The following is a 25,504-nucleotide window of genomic DNA, read 5'->3' on the forward strand; positions in this document are numbered from 1 at the left end:
GTCTTTCTACCACAGACAACATGGATTTCACAGGTAATTTCCACAATACTAAACTAAACAATGCTTACTTATTTGTGTGCGATTTACAACACAAATAATTTTACAAACTGAAAAATGCCAATTGGACAAACTGCCTCTGGAAAAGAAATGGGTAATTTACATCCTTTATAATGAACTCAGCATAGGTGGTCCTCTAAAACAGGATAGAAAAACAGAACCTAGGTTTAAAAAAATGGTTTATGCTCAATCCTGTTTTAGCACTTCTTTTTGCATTAATGACTAGATTTCATGATACTTTCAGCCAAATATCCCGGCTTGATCCCTCATCTGAGAAACACAAGAAAGATACAATTTCCTCCCAAGTAGACTCCGCTATGAATTTCAAGCAACCTTCAAATTCTATTTTAAATAAACCACACTGGATGTATACCAAATCATTGCTACTTGTAAGTATTTCCAGGAAGTCCAAGCTCATCAGCTTTTCTTTTTCTTTAAATTCAAATCACATTAAAGTTACTTGCATCATAAAGTCGAATTTCACTCATGTTTAACCAAGTCATGATCCTGCCAACAAATATACTACATAAAGATGCACATACAGTTTTTGAATGAAAAGGACTTTTTGTGTGTAAATTTGTGGGCATGCAAAACCATGTGCAGGATCAGAAATTAAAAGTCTTTGGCAATTTGCAGCCTCTCATACAAAAAAATCCACCAAAAAAAATCAGATACACAAGCAAACAAGTATGCAAAGTTCAAGTTATGAATCTCCAGCACATAATGAATGAAAAATAAGTTTAAAAAAATATATATCCATTTTTCATTCTCCAGACATCATACTTTTACTCTTGCCTTTAATTTTTGTACATGGTTATTTCTGTCTGGGTAACCATCTAGTGATATGTAAAAAACAGAAAAAGGAGAGCTCGTGTTTAAGGCCTACACAAGTATTTAGTCAAATTAACTCAACTGAAAATGTTGTGAAAAAAGTTTATGGTCAGGTATACATCCACAAAATGCTTCAACAGCTGAGGCAAACAGTCACAGTTCTGCAAGACTGAACAATACTAAAGACTCACATTTAGGTTTGATACTTGGATGTTTTCCAACAGTCCTGGCTGATTTTACAATAGGCTTAATCAGTTGTCATTGGAACAGTGCAGACATACAGATAGGATAAACAGTGGCTACAGACACACAAATCAAAGTGTCTGCTTGAGCACTTCTGTTTTCCTTTTTTTTCTTTCTTTTTCTTTTTCTTCTCTCTTTTCAATTTAAAAAGTTCACAGCCTTGGTGACACGGCCTGGAAAGACTCAAGGGTTTACTGATACATCATGTTTTGAAGAAAGGGTTATTCTTTCCTCTTAAAATACCAAAGACAATTTGCATGACAGGAGAAGAGTGACTATGATCTTTATAAATAGGATTGAAAGCTGGGTTGCTAAATCCATATTTAGCCAGCTATGTAAGTTGACCTGATTTACAAATATGCCAAGCATCCTCTATGCTTCTGTCATCAAACACCATTTGGGTTTCAAGGGCATCCAGCAATCTTGAAAGCAAGGCCACTAATTTTAGAGGCTAAATAGGGTTCAAACAACCTAGCATTAGGATCCTGTTTTGAAAATGTCAGTATCTTGCTCTGATGTTCTTTGGTTCCACTTACTTGCTAGGCCTGCTGGCCAAAATTGAATAGCCCAAAGAGGTAAGAACAGAACTCCATCTATCCCATTATTCTATTTTCAGCAGTTACTAGTACTAACTGTTTAAGGAAAAACCAAAAGCATAGTACATACCAAGGAACACTCTTCTCATCATACTCTTTTAGCTCCCTGCAAACATGTGACTAGCCAAGGCGTGACACATGGTGCTTGACTAAGAATTTACCCTTGTGCTAGCACTTACTACAAAACTAGTACATCTAAAGTACATTAATTCAAACAGAAAAAAAAAAAACCCCAGTAAACTTACATTATTTAAGCTATGCATGCTGGAAACAAAAATCTTTGAAGACCCTTATTTCAAAAAAAGTACTTCAACTCAATGCCAACAAAGGCTCTCCCCCAGGAGAATAAAAGAAGTATCAGCACATTTGCTGTGAAGTAGAAAGATGGTCAGTAATTTCTAAAGCCACAGAAACATTAAAAAAAAATAGTGTGACTGTGAAAGGCCCTCAATGGTTATGAAGGAAAAAACTACATGGGGAAAATAAAAAAAATAATTTAAAAAAGGACTTAACACAATTAAACACTGCAAGAGAATTCAAGATCTCAAGTGCAGGCTCAAGTGCCACAAAAAGTTGAGTCTTTGTATTCAAAAAAATGTTCTTCCTTAGGAAACAATAAAGAACAAGGAATTCAGTCTCTTCAGGTTTTGCCAAAAGGAAAGAAATTGAATTGTAGGTCAACAGGAAGAGATTTTGAAACACTAAGTTTTAAAATGTGATCAACAAAACTGGACTAGGTAAGAACTGACTTAAGAGCATAACAACCAGGGAAGACACAGACCCCGTTTTTTATTTGAAGTCTTTCAGCCAGCTTTGTTCACCTGTGTTAACTACTGGCTCACATGAGAGCATTTGCAACTGTGAAATAACTCTCCTATTTAAATACCAATGGGGTTGACAATTCCTCAGGGAGTAGCATGTCATCATCAAAAGCACCAAAACAAGGTGGTACTTTTAATCAAAGTACTGAATGATGCACACCTTTCAGCGCAGTGTGAGGTCAGGGATCTCTCCCCTCAACAGCTGTAGAGTCCTTGCAGTCTGACACACTTCCCTACTCCTTTTCTTTCAATTCACTCCCTTTAGCTAGTGAGAGAACTTAAAAGCAGATACTTAATTGCTGTTAGGTGTTCATGAAACTCTCAAAATTCTACAGAAAGCACTGAATTTCTGGCTTTTAAGTTATTTAGATTTTGTCCACAATATTTTATTGATTTAATTTATGTACAGTTTAACATAATATCACCAACGAAGACATATAGGCCACACTTTTCTTTTACTAGAATAAATTTGTGAGAAGCTGTACTGAATCACTTGCACTGAAACAGTGTAAAACCAAGAGAGAGTGCAAAATTAAATCCTCCAGCTTCAAAGATCTGCAGGGAACAAGAAGGGATGACTGTGATTATTATATACAGTCAAGATCCTGTTTCCATACAGAAGTCCATAGCAAACTAAAAAACACAGGAAGAGATATACAGAAAACACAATTAAATGAATAGGCTTTCAGCTAGAGTTTTTCTCATAAAGCATCTGTTAGACTTCAAGAAAAATGCAGCTGACCCACAGTGGTGGCTACTGGAATAGACAGCTTAAAATGCCTAATTAGGTCACTATGCAAGAAATATCATCATCTCACATCAGTCTAAAATGTTGGGGAAACATCCTTTTTAAGTAAAGGGAAGTATTTTGGGATATAAAAAAAACACAGTACGTATTGGTTAATGAGGAACAGACAAAGAAAAGTGCCAGATTCTGTAAAGCCCTGGTACTTCTGATGATGACTAAAATTTATGACTGCTTCCTTCTCTGGCAGACAGGAGTACAATTAGAATTCTCAAAACAACAGCCCCTTTGTGTTGGCATGCTGTGTTATGTTTATGCTGCTACAGATAGACTAGAAGATAGAAAATAAACGCTACACCACCCTTTTTAACCCAAGATAATAGCTGACTTTTTTTTTTCATGTGGGTTGGACATGGTTTTTTCACATAGCTTATTCTTAACTGAAGTCATTTAGGTAATTAGCATTGCATGCAAGGAATTAACCATTTAAGTAGCTTATTACACATAGAAGCCTCTATTTGAAAAAAGTCACACAAAACAAGAACAAATGGGCTATTATGAGTCACTTAATTTTCTTTGCTGTCCAAATAGTTTGAAATTCAAACAGCTTAAATTATTCCTTTATTTCAGTTTTGAAAAATTTGAATGTGCTTGGCTTGATGAACTGTTGAATGAAAAGCATGCGGAAGTACGCATGCCCCTTCTTTCATCCTTTACTTATATTCAGTGATATGGATCACTTGGAACTGACAGTGGTTAGAAGCATAGGGAAATAAAAACAGGTTTTTCTGATCTCCTTCACAAAGAAAGCACAATTACAATATTCTGAACATGAAATCTGAACTCAGATAAACACAGATGTTTTTTTCAGTAGCATACCCTGCAGGCATCTTTTCCCTCTAAGTTCTGGGAAAGGTACATGCAGGGGAAGCTTTGACAACTTCCCAAAGAGCAATAGTGTATCAAGATTTCTCCTACTCTGTGCTGTCATTTTGGCCTAGACATTTCTCCATCTCTTTCATTTCGTACTATTTGTGTGTCTTGCCCATTGGTTCCACTGATCACAGCTCTTACTACACAGCTAAGTAAAGTGGCCGGTTTCTTCCTCAGTTACAGCGATGATCCATAAGGACCTGTGTGAACCTTTTAGTACCACGCCTTTGAAGTCAGAGGAAATCACTAAGCAGCTTTACCAATTTCAGATGGCTTCAAGAACACGGTACACAACATCACACTTACCTCCAAATCAAACCACCATTCACAGCATCAGACTATTCTCTGTGGTAGTAGTAGTCTGTGGGCCGTGCCCAAAGCAACTAGTACTTGAGTACATTTCTTGCTGCTTTCATTTAGTTCATTGAGTAAAGAGCCGTCACTGAAAATTCAGTAACCTGTACAACTATCTACAAAGCAATGAGGCTTATATGACAAAGGAGAATCCCTGAATGCTTAAGTTTAAAATTTTATGGATCTTCATTAAAAAAAAAAAAGTAAATTTATGCTAAAATCTATATAACATTATTACACGCCAGCAAAATTTTCTACTTTTAGCCCTAAAAGGATCGCAAGAGGAATGCTGTAGGAAAAAAAAAATCGACATAGAGAAGAAACAAAACATGTAGCATAAAACAAAATGCTTCCTTATTTGATTAATTATACTCTTTGTAAAAAGAAATAAATTTGTGGTTCATATAAGCACTTGAACTGGTGATTTCTAAAATTTCTTGAAGTTGCTTCAGACACCAAACCTACTCAACACCTGCCCTAAGAGCCCCCCCAAAAAAAAGTCTGGGAATACACCTTTCCTTTCACTCCTCATCTTTCTAACCAAGCTTTGCCTTTAATTATTCTCTTGCATGTTTTGTCCATCTACATAAATGAATCCACTCTACTGTTGGCACTAGGAAAACAGTGAATAAAAAGTGTTTCATTCTCTGCTATTAACACATACTGTCTCATTACCAACTTAAAAATACATCCTTTTTTAAGAAGAATAAAAAACAAATGGGGAATTTCAATCGTTAATCATTGCCTTACAACTAACAGAGCTAAAATTCTACTGACATTGCACAACTGGAAATTATACTGTAAAACCAAAAATATTTAATTAAGCTTTAATTCTCCATAAACCCATGAAAACTTGATAATGAAATCCTTACAGTTTGCCTTACTGAGCTTCCAAAGACCAACATTTGACTAGAAAGTTATAAATCTCAAAAGGCTTATGAATAATGAGAATAAATTATCTGGATTTTGACATGCTCTTGTTCCGTCAAGACATAATGGTAAAATCAACACCAAATGAAAACATGACACAGCATCAAGTATTTAAGTCAACAGAACCATTAAAAAAAATCCTTGACTTTGACAAATGCAGAAACTCAGATGCATGTTTAATATGCATATAATTTCCTTTCCTGAGCCCTGTTAAAACTAATGTTAAAGATCATATCTCAAAGGATGCAAACAACCCTAGCCACATGAAGCCAGAACTAGAGTTTTGTTTGGTTTAAGAACAAGAGCACAGCAACTTCATATTGATAGCAATGTGACACTGTTAACTACCTGATAAAAACGAGCCTAGGAAAATACAGGAGATGAGATACTAAGGAGTTTCTTTACCTAGCCATTCCTAGGCTGGAAAAGTTGGAAGGAACTATCAAAACATCAAGCCTGGAAAAGGGATGGGTACCCAGTGTGGTGTAAGCAGCCGAGAGGCACCGAGGAATTAGCTGAATCAAACATTCTTCACAGCGTTCCATAAGGCACCAGGGAGCAAAGACTCTATAAGGAATTACTGCCTGCAACCTGGCAGCAGAATCTTGGAAACGGCAGGGATATTCCACATGACCGCAGATTTCTTCATGCCATCTGAAAATAAAAAAATTTAAAAAAAAAAGAGAGAGAGAGAGAAAAAAATATAGTTTAATGTGATACCAGAAATGTCCACAACTGCGTATGCTAAGACAAGGATATTCTCTAAACATCAGAATGACAGTTCGCATAAAAACAACTCATTTGTATTCTCACACTGTTCACATGTGCAGCACTTCGTGAAAACAGTCATTAATACCTGTCTGAGTAGAACTGATATGGTTACTCATAACCAAAAAAACCCTAGTTAAACCTTGTTTTTATAATAGATATCCACCAAGAAACCAAGTGCTTAAAATGTACATCAACTAAATAACAATACAGAAATTCTTATTTATTCAGAGAATTCTTATTCAAATATGACTATGAAAATAAGGTTTTGTACATATTAACACAAATACATTAAGTGCAATTAGAATGAAATTCCAAGTGGGCTTTTTTTCTGTTGTTACTAAAATTTTCCAGGAACTTTTACTAACTTTTTTTTCCTTAAGTAAAAAACAACACTAGATCTCAATTCCAGCTTATCACCATAGAAGCTTAAAAATACCACATTAGGATCAAGCTTACTTTACATTACTTTTACAGGATATCCAGATCCGTAACTGGAAGAATTGAGGGGTAAATCAATTCCTTCCCAAACACTGAGTCATATACCTTCACAATAATTTACCTGCCCAAACAGACTCATATCTAAACAGATATAAGCTTCATGTTTTCACCTGCTAGCCTGTCTTTCTGTACAGCATAGAACCTCTCCTTAGTTTGAGCTCTCAACTTACAGAAGCTGGTTCTTCTCTGCCTGGACAGGCAAAGCACTTGTTATTGCACCTGACATCACTGAAAGCATTTATATTTGCAAGATCATGCTCCAGGTAAGTCCTGACAGAAAACAAAATGATAACACGTAGAAAAGGACTACAGTTTGCTGAAGTGACAACACTTCTGTTTACATAACTTTCTGTAAAAGAAGTGGACTTTAAGCTATTATACAAAAAAACTACACCCATCATTATACCATTTTTTTCCAAGGGTGGTCTAACCCAGTATATTTCTGCTGTAAAACAATGTCACTTTGTATTTAATTACCAGAGTTGAGGTAAGGCAAGAACATGAAAGCTTGCACCCTATCTCTTGTAAAAGCTGCCAAATCCTTAATGACCACAAGGAGATAGGAAACTGCCTCAACACTCTCTCTCCATTTAACATTTTCTTTGATACAGTGCCCTTATGGCAAACCCACTGGCACCTGGACGTAAGTGATATCCAGTACATATTTCAACAACTTATTTCAGAAATCCTTCCTTTTCCCGCTGCCCAACAGTTTATCTCCACTATCTTATCTGAGACACTATCTTATAAACATTTAGTTGTCTATCCATTTCACACCCTTTCTAGAAATGCCTACTACTGTGCACAGTGTTCGTTTGGTTACCTATTCCTAATGACTAAAGTAAGTAACAAGTGTTGGTTGTGCTAACTCCCAAATAAAGATTTACTGGGTATAACTGGAAAAGCAGATTTTTAAGGACATTGATTTTTATGTCCTAATTAACCGCAAAACAACATTGTATACTTAGTCTCTCCTTTTTGTCTATGCATAATAGGTACCACTCTTGCAAAGGATTTTTTGATATTTTTTTTTCCTTCTTGGTCAAGTTGTTTTTCTGAAACACATTAGTTCTTCCACTGTCACAAACTCAACTGCTATAGATACATCACAATACCTGTGCCAATTAATTTATCCAATCACCATCACACTTATTAAAAATTGCACTAATTTTTGCTACAAAAATGAATTCCTTTTTCAGTTTTTTTTAAAAAAATGGAAAACATATTCTATCAACTGTCAGAACAATTTTTTTCACCAAATCAATAAAAATTCCTATTACTGAACATGCTGTACATTAAAGAGTAATATATAGAGAGTATCACCGCATATTCCTGTAGAGACAGTCATATTATAACATACAAATAGTAGATGAATAAACACAAAACAATTTTATTAAGCCTATAAACTAGTTTCAAGCTTGAATAGGCATGTCTTACTGATCTTATGTAAAATATTGAAATTCAAGACTTATTAGTATTTTTTTAAACCAAAATCAGCAAAGCTGCAAGCCGTCAGAATCCTTTTGTTTTAAATTCCAACAAGAAATCCCTGTTAGGTCCTCAAGTTCCAAAGTCTCACTAGCTTTACCAAACTGGTAAGGACTTCCACTGTCTAAATATTAACATGGTATTAGTGCAAAACAGCTATTTAAAAGGCAAGTATTGTTTCAGCTAAGTTTCTAATTGCATAACAGAAAAAATAGTTAAGGCCTGACTAACCTGATCCCCTCCTACAACAAAAGAACATTTTCTGTTGACATGGGAGAAGCAGTGTACATTGTTTGCACGTACTTCAGCAAAACATTCATCACAGTTTCCCACAGCCTTCTCCTGGACAAAGTAGCAAGATACAGACTGGATGGATGGTCTGCAAGATGGATAGGAAACTGACTCACACGCCACACTCAGAGTGTGATCAGTGACTTTTACTCAGGCTGGCAGCCTGTCACAGGTCCCGCAGGGACTGATACTGAGCCCCACACTGTGCAACATACTCACAAATGTCCTGGATGATGGGATTGAAAGCACCCTCACTGGCTCTGCCGACAACACCAAATTGGGTGGTGAGGTGGGACAGCAAGAACAGCGTGGTTCAACAAAGTGCAAAGTCCTGTGCCTAGGATGACATAACCAAAGAGCCCAGCACAGGCTAGGACCTGTGTGTCTGAGCAGCAGTCTTGCTGAAAGGGACCCAGGGCTCCTGGTTCCAAGCTGAACATGAGTCATCAGTGTGCTGCTGCAGCAACAAAGGCAAAGCGGAGGCTGTGCTGCATTCACAGGGGCATTACTAGCAGAGACAGACATAGGATTACCCCACTCTATTCAGTGCTTGTCAGGCTTCACCTGGAGTATCGTGTCCACTTCTGGTCCCCGCAAATCAACAAAGACAGACAGACTGGAGAGGGTCCAAAGGCGGCCCACAAAAACAAACAAAGGGCTGGAGAACCTGTCCAGTGAGAAAAGACCGAAGGAGCTAGGTCTTTTCTCAGAAGAAAAGAGGAGGAAAGGCTCAGGGGGACCTCATCACAGTATTCCAGTACTTAAAGGGCATCTATAAGGGGCACAGAGTTGCTCTCTTCAAAAGGAGGCATATATGGCTGCTAGACAGCTTCATCTATGCTCCCTCTCCCACAGAAGATTGGACCAGATGATCTTTCAAGGTCCTTTCCAGCCTGGGCTGTTCTGTGATTCTGTGATTCTATGAATTTGAAAAGCTGAAAGTAATATCTGAGAAAATCCAGTGCCATGTCTGAGACTTCTGCTAACTATGGGTGAATACATGTGGAAACAAGTGGTATTTCTACAGAGATGTAATTTTTAGCTTCACATCTCACATGCAGGCCTATACACAGTATTGTTCAGTTCATCTATCACTCTATAATCATTTAAACTCAATAAGCAGGTTTGACTAGATTGGAAGGAGGAATAGATCTATCCAAAATAATTACATTGCTATTGGTTTGGTGAGACAGCTAAGTAGCCACTGCACACGCTAGACAACAGGGTATTTTTTTAATTGAAAAGAATCATTGGTCCAACTTTATTTTATGGGACCACTGCAACAGGTCTTTCATCTAGCCAGTCAGTACACATCGCCCCAGGCAAACCACTGTACAGGCCAGCTCTAACTCTGGGATGGGACTGGACAGGAATCCATCAGGTATCCAGAATGGACCAAGTCTGGTAACATGAAAGATCTTACAGCCAGGCATTGCAAGAAACAAGGGAGGACCTGGTATTGCTGCAGTAGAGCATCAAGAGACACAAAATGTAGGATGCAAATCCAGAGGATACTGGGATTTATTAACCCTGTTGCTCACTAAGCAGCTTGTTTTCACGTAAAAAGAACCACACCCTTATCCATGAAATAATGCCTTTGGAATCATTTCCCTGTCAAGATTTTTCTGTTCAGATTGTAAAGTTCTTTTTTGATTCATGTACTAATATGACTCATTATCACATTCCACAGAATAAATGAAAACGCTATCCATATATCTCATTTTTCAACAATATTCTAAATACCAACCTGAAATCAGCTTGTGAAGATGGCAAGGAAAACTCAATGTTTGACTGGATAGCAGCTGTGAAGGACTGCTGTTTAACCTCCTGCCAACATCCCACGGCAATAGTGAAGGTGGATGCTGGCATTGGCATAGTCACATAGTAGTACCAGCTCAAGATACCTGTAAATAAAAGGAACATTCGTACAGACTGAGTCACAGCACACATTCAGTACTTGACATTTTTATGTACTTGAGATTTTGGGCCAAACCTCCTAAGCTTACTTCCTGCTTCTTGTTGAAGTATGAAAAATAATTTTACAGAGATGCATAAGAGCAGTCATATGTAACCACTATGGATGTAGTACTGTTTACTTACACCTGAGACTTTCCTCTGTCTGCTGATGTCTTTATCTATAAATAAATCATCTGTAAGCGGGATGTTATTCATGCAGCTTAACATCACTGTACTGTTACTGCCCAAAAATTGCATCAGATGTAAAATGTAGTAGCACCTTTAGATACACACTCACAAAAAAAATATCAAAATTTAACTCTTTCAACCCTGGATCGACCACCTCATGGTTTTGTTTTGACTGTATAATCTCATACAGAACAAAATCTTTTCTTTGTGTTCTGGACAGTACCAAACTGATAGGCAAGTTCTAACAAACAACACTAGTGCTTGTGAATTGGACCAGCCAATCTGAGATATATGATGTGCCAACCAGGCAGAGAAAAATCAAAGCTTAGAATCACATGGGTTATTGCCTAAATCAATGATTTGGTCATGATAATCCAGAAGCTGCCTAAACAAGATTAGGGAGTCAACAGAACATAAAAAGGTGATAAATCTTATCATTATAGGAACACAGTGCTGGAAGACAAGGAGTACAGTATAGGATGGCTATAACTATGAAACATTTGGCAAACTGGAGGATGTTTTAGGACAGCATACCCGTCATTAATCTAAATGTTGCTTAGCTTTTCCGTCTGTCCCTTTAAAAAAGGTATAGCTTAAGGGTCACGTTCAAGTACTGATTTATAGTCACAAGTACAGTTACTACATCATACTAATAGGTTAATTACTCTTGGAAAGAGCCTATCATGAGTTACAACCTGCTGAATCATGTGCAAATAGCTGTAGCTGTGGCAACTGTGGAAACATACAAACTTCAGTTATTTTAAGAGAACATTAATACTTGGGTTTTTGCAATAGTATTCTGACCAGACCTGTGGAACTCTATCAAAAGGGGGGAAAAAAATGAAGAAAAAAAGTCCAGTGGAGGCCACAAGGCATAGAGGAAAGGAAATAAGCAACTAGCAAAGCATCTCTGGGTTTCCTACCTTAATGATTACAGAAGGTCAAGCTGTCCAAAGGAAGGACTTTTTGCTTAGTCTCAATAAATTTTCTACTTACTACTAGTATAACAAACAATACTGTTTGTGAAGTCTTGCAAGAGGTAGATAAAGCCTCTGCCTTTCACATGCACTAGCAACTACTTAGAGTCCCTCACCCCATTCCACTTTTGGCAACATTCACCACTACTAGCAAAAACCTTTTGTCTGTATTGTTAGGTGAATATATATTACTCCTGTAATTTTCCTGACCTCCTGTCAATACGTGAGCAAAAGCAACATAATTGCTCCAAACACAATAGGAAAAAGAATGATAGCTCTTTTGCGAAATCCCCCCCTCCACCCTTTTTTTTATCAACTTAGCAAAGCTACAAATGAGCCAAGGCAAGCAAATGCCACCTCGGAGAGAAAGAGGTCACCCAGGACAGCAACAGTTTATTATTCTGACATACCAAACTCCTGATACAGAGAGTTGCATCAGTACATAAGCTGTGCTAGAAGCCCAGGCCTGCCCACACTGTAGGTAACAGCAGCTTTACCATTGACTTAAATGCGTACAAAAGAAGGCCCAGAAACAGTCTACAATACTGGACTCTGTGTAGCATCTGTTACATACAAAGCATTACAAAATGCTCCATGCAGCTATGTTAATGGTAAAACCTTCAGAGTTAAATAACAGCAGAGGAAGAGTGAAAATTTGAGGAATTGTAATGGAAACGGAAAACCAGTAATGTGTTTTTAACTGAGTTCTGAAACTTGCAGGGAAGTCAAAAGGCAGTGACAGAAAACTGTTCCAGGCAGCAGGAGGTGTAAAGAAGGCTCTCACAACAGTGCGGAGACTGAAACGAAAAGGTGCTGGCGTGTGCTATGCAGAGGCAGCAGAGAGGGTTACAGTGAGAAACAAATTTAGCAAGACAGGCTACAGCAAGCAAGACCATAGAGTTTTTTTAAAAAACAACTGTAATTTGAACAGAATGTCAAAATGACTGGGGAATCAGTTTAGTACTCCAGAGAGAACAGCATGTACTGCATTCAGAAATTCACATGAATTAGCAACGAAGATATTCAGATCTGGAGCAAACCTGGCAAATGGGTGAAGGTACCAAAGACAGAGAAAGCTATGGGGTTTTGGTACGTGTTTTCAGATTTCTCTAAATTAGGATTTTCTGAAGAAAAGAAAAGCAACTAGCATACAGATCCTTGTCTTCTTTTCAAGCCCCTGGAATTCTGCAGGCATTACAGAAACCATGCAAACTGGATATTCACAGAAGATCCAAGACTTATACTGTCTTTACACACCTAATTGAGGCTCAATCCATTTCCTGCAGGGCTTTTAGACACCTTCTGCATTCATACTCTAGAACTGTGTAAGATAACTACGTATTTATACTACAGTTGTTTTGTCTTGAACAACTGAAATCACATGCACTGGCATGACAAATGAGCCCTCTCTACAGTGCATTCACTGACTGGTGGATGGTATTTATGTTGGCAATACTTCCCTACAGCAAGCACCCTGAACTAGCTGGAGAGTCTAACCACACTTATCTTCTGTCTTCTCGCTACAGGTAATAACTGTGCTTTTCTCCCGTAACTTCACTTCCGCTCTTTAACTTCCTTCAGATCAGTGGGCTTTGTTTTGTTTTCCTTCATCACCCCTCAGATCCACCCTAGGGAACAGTTTGGGATCACAAGCTCCAACTCTGCTCCCCTGTTCTCCCCCCTTCCCCTGGCTGCCCTCTGCCTTCCCGTGGCTACCTTGGAGACAGCACCACCTCTAGGGTAAGAGAAAACCGTGCAGCTCAAACGGGGAGACGGCTTGCTTCATCAAAACCACCCAGCATTCTGTACCACAAAAACAGTTTCACACTAAGCAAGGGCACCTTGGGAAGGCTAAGATACTAGGATGGGGTTAGTCCGTGGGAAACATAGAGGAAGAGCACTCTAGTCCTTTTATTTGTAGTGCTTATACCCTGTCCTTACAACCAGACTGGATTAAGAGCAACTCGATTCCTACGGGTAACTATTTTAGGCAATTCTAGTACTTGCAAAACATTTTCTCTGCTTATAATTTTGAAAATAATTACTCAAAAAAAATCAGCTCTGCAAAGCAAATCTGCTATGTCGTAACCGCACAAACCATGCAACAACAATCACCTATTCTATCAGGTGTAACTGGAAAACTTCCTGTGCAAAATTTGGGAATAAATTTAACAAGGGTAGGAAATTATAATCTTTTTATAATTGTGCAAAAGAACAATTTAAAGGCCATTTATTTCCTCTACTTGAAATAATAGTGATGAGTAATGTAATTACTTCCTACAATTTTTAATGCATTCAGCTACCTTTGAAACCATTAAAATTGTTTGAATCCTGTGGAGTGCATTATAACTGAATAAACACCTGAGAGTCAGTATCTGTTAATGCCATATGCAAGAACATTAAGAGTATTTTCACTTATTAGTAAATTTTCCCTCAAACAGTTTGCACTAACACAAACATAAACACCACATAATACAGATGGCGGCCATGATCCACTAAAGCCCACAAAACTCAGCTACCTCTATGGGAAAAGAGAGAGAGTCCCACGCAGCATTTGATAGACAAATAACTAGTGCTAATACATAGAACTACGGCTAAATGAGTAGTTATGCCAAAATTACTGCTTGGCTGGAGCACTGGATTAAGAGCCCTCCAGCCTTCTGAAACTCTTTGTAACTGTAGAAATCTTTGATCTTATCTGAAAGCCAGAATTTCCCACACAGCACCCTCGCATGCATGCCAAGAGCATTAGTCCAACACTGCCTCACAGGCATGAGCCTGTGATGTGCTGTAGTTTCTGATACATGTTGGAGATCAATCAACACAAGTACTGGACTCTTCCGTTTTTCGTTGTGAAAAGTTAGAGGAGCACAAAGAAAAGCAGCTGTTGGTGGTGGTAACTACAGAGCAGTAGCAGTGGCTTCTCCAGCACCATTATTTGCTCTCAATAACAAAATACACCTTCTTGCTGAAATCAGAGATGGCAAAACAAGATCAAGGACTACATAATCATAGAGTAACTGCACAAAAAGCAAGCCAGTTGATTTCACATTTGATGGCTGAATATCTACTTATTGAATATTAATCAAAACAAATGTAAAGGTGTTTGTGACTAAATTTGCACTTTTATGTGTTACAATAATATGCTGAAGGAGAGTGCAACTGGTAAGTGCTGAAAAATAAACTCAATGGCTAAATGGATTACATTACACACACACAGTGCTCACTATAAAGCTTTCTCCCCCAGAGCATTGTCAATTGCATTTTTCTGATATTTTTTTCTTCTCTAAGTGCTCTGTACAGAATGCATCATATTTTAAAGCACTTTTAGGTCATACTTTAATACTTGAATTGTACTTGAGTAAGTGACATATCAATATTTCCAAACAAATGTGGCCTCACTTCATTTCAAATGACAGGATGAGCCATAGTTTTGTAGGTGGCAGAATGCAAAACCAGCATATACGGGAGGAAGCACACTATTACCAAAACCTGCAAATACAAGTGACAAATGAGGAATCTATACATGTGAGTACACCTAGTCTGGAAGTGCACTGGATCATGCATCTAGAGATGTACATCTGTGAAGCAGAAAGCAAAACTCTTTTTAAAAGCTTGAAGGTATGTATCATCCTTGCTTGCTGTTCTCTTATTGTCTGCCTTGCACTCTTACTATAAATATGACTTCTAAAGGAAAAAATATTCAGCTAACTTGTAATTCTATTCAGAATAAATTAATTCACAACTTGTCAAAATACTTATTCTTTCTGAGAAACCATTTTAAAATTATTTTTTGGTGTTTTGCCTGTTATGTACAGTTTTATAAACACGCAGCACAACGGCATACTGTATGTAAATGATTTGGCAAAGAAAAGGTATTTTAAGTTAAATCACCCTAAAAGACTTTTAGGTATGTTTTGTAAATGTAAAGACAAAATTTTAAGTTGGATAGATTTCATACATCCTTCATAACCGCCTAACAATAAGAACTATGTGGGCCAGGTTATTATAACACTAACAGACCATTTTTAACTTTTTAACTCTTAAAAGTCCTATTAACTGAACTAATGAATTTATATTCCTAAATTCATTAAGAATTTATTCAAGGCTTCAGATTAGCACTTGAGCCTTGGGTTTATTTGTTTTTTAAAACATTCCTTACAATATTGCTTCTTTCCTTCCTTTCCTTTCTGTTTTGTAAATACTTACAATTCCACAAAGCTATCTAACGCTTCTTTGTCATTTCCAATTGTATATAAGCACCAAGATAACAAGGGTCTCATCCATGATTGAGTCTTTGAGAGCTACTGGAGCACAATGCCTACCTACTACCTTTAAAGAAACGCAGCAACCCTTCCACGATGACATCAAAATTACCATAATTTTATGTACTGCATAGATCTGTAACCAGAACCTTCCATGCTCTTGGAAATTCCATCTTGAAGAGAGGCAGAAGGAAAACTGTAAGGACAGAAGTGCAGTAGGTGCTCCTGCTGCTTCTCTTCAGTTAAGTTCAGCACAAAACTTTTCCCATTGTCACACCGTTCCTAAAGAAGCCAGCTTTAATGCTACATTTGGTTGTTCCCAGTTCAGTTTTCACTCAGCGCTTCATTAGCGGAGTGAAGCTAAAATGAGTCATTTCCTCCCTACTGGTCTTCCCATGAACGACTTCTTAAGAATATTTCTTGCTTTCACAGAGTTCTTAGGAAAGGAAATACACTGTGTTAGTTTTTGGAAAATTAAAAAAATAAACCAAACAACCCAAAACACCCAATCAAAGAAAGCTCTAAGCTGACACATGAATTACCAACATAAACTGACCCACTGCAACGACTACAAGGATTTAAACAAAAGCCCCTTCTGTTCCCCACAGGGTGACAAGTCTGACTTTGGGTGACTAAGCTGCAGTGCCATCACTGACAATATGGTACCCTGATACAATTCTCAGCACTCCATCAACAGGACTTTAAAAATGGTTTTCCCCACAACTAGTTTTTTTTTAATTTTATTTTATTCAAGTATAAAATTTTAATGGCTTTTTTAAACTAGAATGACAAAACATATGAGGAAGTAATTATTTCACAATATAGCCTTTTCAACTAGCTAATTGGTCTAACAGAGTATCAGTTTTAACTGACCTATGCCAATTCATACTGCCCAAATTTTATCCCAAGGTTTCTCTTTCTATAAAGTCACATAAGCATCCTTCTTCCTCTTAATATTTCAGACATAGCCACCACTGAGGCAGAAACAGGCAACAACTCGTTAGCAAGATTAAGCGTGGATTAAAGTAATTCAACAATGATGGCTGAGCTGGTTTCCTTGCCTGCAGTCAAGAGCATCATTGCTTTCTTGACACCAAGACAGTATTACAGTCCAAGTGAGGAGCTGAGCAGCTCACCATGTCAGTTTTCCATGTTTCAACTGAAGAGACAAGGCTTGAAACAGGCTTCACATATGGCCAGAAATAACCAGACAATTCCATGCAAAGAGATTAACTGATCCATTCTGAAATCAAGATGACTTCCATTCTTTTTTTTGCTGAAGAATAAAGCTGTCTTTCTAAAGGGGAACAGAAGGTTACTTTTTTTTCTGGAAACACATAATTCTAACCTTTTCCTATATGCTACTTTTCATCAGAACTGCTTACACTAGAAAATACTGTCCCTGTTTGAACAGGCTATCTCTAAACTAATGGGCACAAGACATACTTTTTGTTATGTGTAAAACTGCCTTAAAAACAACTTCTCTGTGCAGACAGAAGTTTAGACAATAAATTATAACTCACACAGAAGAAAAACGCTTGCTTGCTTATTGTTGCACAAGCTGTGATCTACCAATGCCAAAAAACCACCGCCGAAGACCAGATTTTCAGGGCACTGACCTGATATTCTTCATCTATTCCATATATTTCAGGAAACAGATATGACACAATGACCAGTACTAATCATTGATGTGCTGAGGTACACTTGGACCGGAGAACTAAAACTGAAAGTTAATTATCCACCAAGGCCTGAAGCTGTCAAGAACCTGGTAAGGTACATTATCTATGAAATGTTCAACTTTAGAATGATGAAAACAAAGCATATTTATGACAAGTAAAGTCTAGGTCTGGAGAAAGTAAAAGGAATAAAAACACAGAAAAAAGTAAGTAGAAGTAACATAGTGAAATGTAGATGCTTTGAATTGTTGGTAAGTTATTCTGAGGCCTTGAGCAGGTAACCTTTCCACAGGGTGACATGGAGACTACAGATTGACATGTAAGTGCTTTTAAGGTTAGGAACTTCATTCTTTCAAAAATCATATATTTACTAAGCTATATTTCTAATTATAAAATTATTACAAATAACTTTCTAGAGAAAATATATTTCACCTTCTCGAAGCTGGACTGGTTCTGCTGAGTTTTCACCGCTCATTAACACAACAAAGCCTGCAGCTGCTCGGACTGAGGCTTGCCATGTCGACAAGGCAACTGGCGGTTCCTGGCATGGGAAAAGGGCTCTGTTGTTTATCGGCGATCCCACCGTATAAACACATGGCCTAGATGGAAGGAAAAAGAGTTGAAGTTGAGAGTTAGAATAAGAATGACTGAATTAAGTTTTCTGTAACAAAATTCAAATGTACTGTTGTGCTGAGGGTTTGGGGTTTTTTAATGTCATCTATGTAGGTTTCAAACCTGTATGACCCGAACCAATCAACGTACAATCTAAGTCATCTAAAAGAGGATGAAGAAAAGATTAACACAATATTTTTTGCATAAACTAGGGAACTTTCTAGTCGCCACTCTTTCCCCTCTCATGCTTCTACATGAACCTTCCAGCTTCATACAGTAGCATTCAGATGAACCCATAAAGCCAAAGAAGGTTTCCAAGTGTCTTCTGACCATGCCATTGCAGGACTCAGCAGCTTAGCCACAGCAGGCAAAGTAACAATGTTTTTCATTAACTCCTAGCAAGCTATTGCTGGTGCACAGATGTAATAATTCTTGTTTTACTTCTTTTATTGCATTTTGCAGTTTTATCTGAATTCCTAGTACTTGCAAGCACCACCTCTTAGCTTAAAAAAATCTAACTTTGAAAAGTTATATACAAAACACACCAGTCAGCAGGTTTCTCCAGCTAGAGAAAAATCTTGAAAGTATCACTTCACTGAGTTAAAAAACCTATGAAGCCAATATTCTGGGAGCAGAACACATTATTTTGTGACTGCCCGAGTCTAAAAATATTCTGACCAGTATCCTTCATAACTTTGACCAGTATCCTTCATAACTTGAATTCAAAAATCATCAAAACACTGAGAAACAGGAGACAGGGTCATTAGGACAAAACCTACTTTGCAATGGCTAAGACCTGACCGTCTTGCTTACTCCCTCTCCAAACTGCTCCTCCATTCAAATTATTTCTTCCCTAAATCCAACTCGAAACAACACAGAGGTAAAGAATTTGGAGATATGAATAGCCACAGATGAAAAATATTCTGAAGCTATTTTTGTCCTGTTGACAAAAGTGCTATATTTATGCTGCTGGGTCCAGAGCTGTCCATGGCACAATCAAGTTACTGTGGCTTAACTAACGCAGCCCAGCTGATCTCTCAGTAAAACAGGGAGGGAAACTGTACTTCAGGTAGGCCTATTGTTAATGCACACAAACAGAAGAAAAAAAAAATCTGGCTTCACCTGTCGTTTAGCAGAGTAAATAGAGTAGAACATAGATATCTGCAGTGGTGAGAAAGTCAACCAGTTATCTTTTACCCAGTAAAACACAACACACAGCTAAATAAAAAATACCAGCAATCTCTATAAATCATTAATTAGCTTTAATTTCTTTGGAATTTATCTCCTAAAACTGAATCTGTAACCAACTCTGGTATACATAAAATAATTGGGTTTTCTCCCAGAAAAAGAAAGTGCATAGCAGTATGTTTACACAAAAACCTGAAGAGCTTGCTTTTTCACATCCCAGGAGGTTCTGCTTCCTCCTTGTAATGCTAGTCAAGAGATACTGGACATATTCTTTACGCTAAACCAGGGGTCCTCAAACTGTTTAACCAGGGGGCCGGCGCGCGGATGCAGTGGCAGGCAGCCATCTGCGGCTGCTTGGTTGCCCCCCCAACCCCCGGCAGGAGGGGGCGGGGGGGTCTGTAAATACCGGGGGCCGGACTGAGGATGCTGGGGGGCTGTACTCAGCCCGCGGGCTGTAGTTTGAGGACCCCTGCCCTAAAACATGTGTGCTAGGAGGGCATGGGGAGGAAAGGATGGTCCCTTATTCATGAAAACATTAACAAAATACACAGAATTACAAAAAGTGATCCTAGTAGTTTATAGGAAAGAAAGGAAAGGTAGGGTTAATGACTACTGATATATATACTTTACCAAAGATTTACCATATGTTTGTGAAGGCTATATTGCTGTGTGCCATCGGTAAAACCCAGTCTTAAGAGAAATACAAGGGATTTTAATATCCTGAAGAAATTTTAGAGGAAAATGCCACAATGACTGAGAAAATGGGCTGGCAGAATGTTTCAATGCCGTGTCAAACACAATACAAATATAACATGGAACAGACACTACTGAGAATATTAAATGTCTCACTCTCAGAGAGCACTTTTTACTTAAAAACCATAAAGTGTTTTATAAATAATGTTAATATCATTTTGCAGATGGGCAAAATGAAATGCAGTGGACAGCTCTCCTTAGTGCTAAACTTCAAGCTGCACCTACAGACTTAGTTTCAAGCCTCCCTGTCCAAAAGCATTCCCGCTGGACTAGAAAGCCTCTCATTATGAGAAATAATACATATTACGTAACTTCTTTTCATAAAATATTTTCATGCCAAAATACATACACAGGCAGGTCACAAGTCTCTACAATTAAGGACCAATTAGAAAGGGAGTTAGAAAAGTGGAGAAAGACTGCTCAAGTACCTAATCTTTTCTTCAAAACTAAGCTTCCTTTCCACTCTTCACCTGTTTTAATACCATTTTTGTCTAGGTATACTTATAGCTGCATTATTTCAAACCAAAATGTATTCAAATTTGTCAGTATGCTAAAAAACCAGTAATGAATCATTTCCAAATTTATAACTTTTATGTAACTAGCAGAACAACAATTACATTAGAAACGAAAGGGGGGCCGAGGATAACGTCCATCCCTTATTGGATGTGCAGGGAACATGGCCACAAAGGACGAGGAAAAGGCTGAGGTACTTAATGCCTGCTTTGCCTCAGTCTTCAATAGCAAGGCCAGTACCCTCACGTTACGCAGCCTCCTGAGCTGGAAGATGCGGACAAGGAGCAGAACACGGTCCCCACAGTCCACGAGGAAACGGCCAGGGACCTGCTGCAGCACCTGGACACGCACAAGTCTGTGGAGCTGGCTGGGATCCACCCGAGGGTACCGCGGGAGCTGGCGCAACAGCTCACCAACCTACTCTCCATCATTTATCAACAGTCCGGGCTAACTGGAGAGGCCCCAGCTGACTGGAGATTAGCCAGCGTGACACCCACATACAAGAAGGGCAGGAAGGAGGATCCAGGGAACTACAAGCCTGTCAGCCTGACCTCAGTGCCAGGGAAGGTTGTGCAGGAGATCACCCTCAAAGCCATCATGTGGCATGTACAGGACAAGCAGGGGATCAGGCCCAGCCAGCATGGGTTTATGGAAGGCAGGTCCTGCCTGACTGACCTGATCTCCTTCTATGACAAGATGACCCATGTGGTGGGTGAGGGAAAGGCCATGGATGCTGCCACCTAGACTTTAGTAAAGCCTTTGGCACCACCTCCCACAGCATTCTGCTGGAGAAACTGGCTGCTCATGGCTTGGACGGGTGTACTCCACGCTGTCTAAAAATCTGGCTGATGGCTGGGTGCAAAGAGTGCTGGTGAGTGGAGCTACATCCAGCTGGCAGCTGGTCACAAGCGGTGTTCCCCAGGGCTCAGTACCGGGGCCAGTTCTGTTTAATATCTTTAGTGACAAGCTGGACAAGGGGATTGAGAGCACCCTCAGCCAGCACACAGACAACACCAAGCTGGGGGGGAGTGTTGACCTGCTGGAGGGCAGGCAGGCTCTGCAGAGGGATCTGGACAGACTGGACTGATAGGCCAAGGCCAGTTGTATGAGGTTCAACAGGGCTCAGTGCCGGGTCCTGCCCTTGTGTCACAGCAGCCCCACACAGCGCTACAGGCTGGGGCAGAGCGGCTGGAAAGGGCCTGGTGGGAAAGGGCCTGGGGGTGCTGGTCCACAGCCGGCTGAGCGTGAGCCAGCAGTGTGCCCAGGTGGCCAAGGCGGCCAGCAGCACCCTGGCTGGTACCAGACACAGTGTGGCCAGCAGGACCAGGGCAGCGATGGTCCCCCTGTCCTGGGCACTGGTGAGGCCGCACCTCGAACGCTGTGTTCAGGTTTGGGCCCCTCGCTGCAAGAGGGACGCTGAGGTGCTGCAACGTGGCCAGAGACCAGCAATGAAGCTGTGAAGGGTCTAGAGAAGACATCCTGTGAGAAGCTGAGGGACCTCAGCCTGTTTAATTTCAAGAGGAGTCTCAGGAGGACCTACTGCTCTCTATAGCTACCAGAAAGGAGGCTGAAGGCAGGAGGGTGTAGGTCCCTTCTCCCAAATAACAAGTGACAGGACAAGAAGAAACATCCATAAGTTATGCCAGAGGAAGTTCAGATTGGATATTAGGAAACGTTTCTTCACTGAAATGGTGGTGATGCATTGGAACAGGCTGCTCAGGGAGTGGTGGAGTCACCACCCCTAGACATGTTTGAAAAACACAAAAATATGATGCTTAAGGACATGGTTTAGTGACTTGGACTTGGCAGTCCTGGGTTAATGGTTCGACTTGATCTTCAACCTAAATAATTCTATGATTCTGCATCAGCTTTTAATTTGCTATTTGTACATCTGTAGGAAGATCATCTGGAGGCTTGACTGACAGCATGCCATGAACATTGAACAGTCTCCTGTTCTGCTGTAGGGAAGAGCGTTTATAAGGTGAACCCATGAGTTTTGATTCATCATTTCTTCTTTCACTGGAATTTAAATCTGTTTTCTTCTCACCCTGAAATATACCTCCACAGATTTCTTTGCTTCTCATGACAAATCATATTTTACTTTTCTCATTTTTTATACTTCATTTACAGTAATAGTTTCTTCTTACAGCGTTGCTAATAATGCAGTGTTATTTTAGGACACCCACTGCAGCTGACAGTTTCCTTTTTTCTGGGTCAGACAGCAAAATTCCAGTATGTAAGAGGACCAGAAACTCAATTCTTACCCTGAACTGGTTGACATTTTTTCACCTCAGCCGGAAAAAGAGCTAGTAAATAACAAAGGTACATTAAAGAATAGCAGTGAAAAATAATTAGGTTTAGACAGCTTGTGTCAATAGATACAAAATTTGCCTTTTTTCTGATTTATCCCTACCATGGCTAGCAAGAAATTTGACAGTTCCTTTTTCCTGTCTATCCCCTCCATCTCTCTTCTTTCACTTCCAGTGTCTTATAAAGTTCAAATCATCTACTTATGTTGTGCATGCCAGCCACAACCTTTGCCACCATAGGTTGGAAAAGATACAGAAACTGAACACAGCAAAAGTAAGATAAGCAGGGAACTCAGACTATTTACCTAATTACTTGTTAAACTAGAAAAACAAGCATTCACAAGATGCAAAATATATCTATGGTAACTCCCAGTGATGAACAACCCAGGCTACTGGAGAAATGAAGCACTAGTTGTAGTATTGTCTGCTTTTGCTCCAAGAGGAGATTCTGGGCTGTCTGTTGTTCAATAACCTCCCAGAGCCAAGGATTCTGAGGAAAATTTGATTCATGCAATCCTAACTCATCAGTGTTCCATATATTTTTATAACAAAACCAGTTCAAACCAGCCTTTAGCAGATCTCCCTCTCCCATATAAGCATAAAATATAATAACATAATTCAACTACTACCTTAAAGCTAATAATAAATGTTCAATTGATACTCTGCTCTCCAAACAGGAATCTGCAGGTTTCCTTTGAGATACCTGCCATCAAACACCTGAATTACCTCTTAAGGCTCAGTCATGTCAACCTGCTTTGCCTGGTGCCTGTTTGAAGCTTTCTCAAGCAAAATGTCCAGCTCAGCAACTCTACCGCTTTCCTGTATTTGAAAAAATACACTCCCTATGTAAGGATGTACATCCTATGTAAGATGGTAACCTCCTGCAATTCCCTGTAAAATCACTGCTGTTTGTAGCTGTTTCTTACTCTAAATTACAGTGGCATTTCCATGACGCAGCAGGATTTCCTGGCATCTAAATCACAACAATTTTTTTGTTCTGCCTTATTGATTTACACATCTGCAAGGTGCCAGTGATTGTCATCAGATTCCAAGAGAGCAGGTACTCTTGTTTTAATATTTCTGTGATTAAAACATCGGCCAATAACTATCCACACCTTTTTCAAACCGTTGTCCGTTTTAAAAGTACTAAATATGATTATGAGAGGAGTGATTCCACCAGCTTCTCCAGTAATGTCTGTTACTCTGATGCCGGTTTTCCAACAGCTGGATAGCTACATTTATAAATTGATATTTCACTGTAATTTTTTTTGGACTTTAGCCCACTAATTTGTGGCCCACTCAGGTATTTCAATCCTGCTTCTTCTAGACATAGTACATGCACAAGCTCCTGTTCTAAAGTTTTATCTTTTGGTATAGTCATCACTGGGAAGCAAGGATAATAAGTTTAAGACATGGCATACCTTTTTCAACCAAAGTAAATCAATTTCATATTTATTGTGCTCCCACTTTGCCTCTAACAATAATGATTTTTTTACTTGCTTTGACCAGTATTCTTGGCAAATGCAATATATTTAACAGCTTCTTCCATGTTGTTATGAGAAAGTTTTCTAAATTTGAAGTCACACAACCGAGCAATCACTTAGGTATTCCATTCCCTGTACATCTTTTATTACTTCCTTAGGAAGTACCACCTGACTGCATTTAAACAAGATGTAATTTCATTACCATAGCTCCTGTTTGCATGGTAATTGGATTGGAAATAACTAATTTATCATCACAGAAAACTGGAGATTTCCTAATTGTTCTATTCCCACAGCAGTAAACAACAACAAAAAAAAAAAAAAAACAAAAAACAATCCCTTGTAAGACTCTGTCTTTAAACAGAGGACAGTTTTCCTATGGGTATGAACTGTGATACAGCTGGACTTTCTCAACTCTATTCTGAAATCAGAGATTACTTTGGTTTCTTGGCCGGCCAGTTCACAAACACAAGTGCTTGTTTGACTCAGTATTCCCCTTATCACTGGCTCTTTATAATCTTTCGTGTTTTCACTTCCCTTTTAGATTTGAAAATTAAAACACTACAACTTTAATTTTTTATATGGATAATGGTACTTCCATAATACTGTTTCATTCTCAGCCTCCTCTGATCTAGTATGGTCCTCTTGTTGGCACAGTTTAGGAAAGCAACTTGCCTTTTGTATTACTTCTTCCTGAAGAGTACCATCAGCCTTGCCCCTTGTACTCCAGTATACAGTGCTTCTATGATTACCCACCACTTCCCTCTTCTGTCCTGTGGCACAGGCATCCACTTACTTCACCTATATATATCATTTGTGCTTTCTGGCAAAAAAGCTTGCTATAACTCTGAAAAAGTATTAAGTTCACTAAAAAAGCCTCATATCTCATGGTCTACCTTTTTAGGTAGGACAATTAATCCAGAGGAGCTGTTTTAGATTTTTTAGAAATGTTTGTTCATTGCCATCCACATTTCCAGAAATACCAAATCAGTTCATTTTCTCATTTTCTATTCTAGGTCTGCCTACC

At 38.9% G+C, this 25,504-nt stretch overlaps 1 protein-coding gene across 10 annotated transcripts in view; it reads right to left on the reverse strand.

The window, feature by feature from the left end:
• Positions 1–25,504, reverse strand: part of AOPEP (aminopeptidase O (putative)) — a 205,405-nt gene that overhangs the window by 158,591 nt on the left and 21,310 nt on the right. For all 10 annotated transcript variants that reach the window (XR_008819389.1, XM_056324322.1, XM_056324321.1 and 7 more), the window contains 3 exons: positions 18,054–18,220; positions 10,306–10,462; positions 5,916–6,164 (listed from right to left, as the gene is read on the reverse strand). Coding sequence is in view for 9 of the 10 variants with exons in the window: in XM_056324322.1 (XP_056180297.1) it covers positions 5,916–6,164; positions 10,306–10,462; positions 18,054–18,220 (573 nt within the window). In the remaining variant the exon portion in view is untranslated. The remainder of the gene's footprint in view (positions 1–5,915; positions 6,165–10,305; positions 10,463–18,053; positions 18,221–25,504) is intronic.

Source organism: Falco biarmicus, chromosome Z (genome assembly GCF_023638135.1).
Source record: "Falco biarmicus isolate bFalBia1 chromosome Z, bFalBia1.pri, whole genome shotgun sequence".
In the NCBI taxonomy this organism is placed as follows: domain Eukaryota; kingdom Metazoa; phylum Chordata; class Aves; order Falconiformes; family Falconidae; genus Falco; species Falco biarmicus.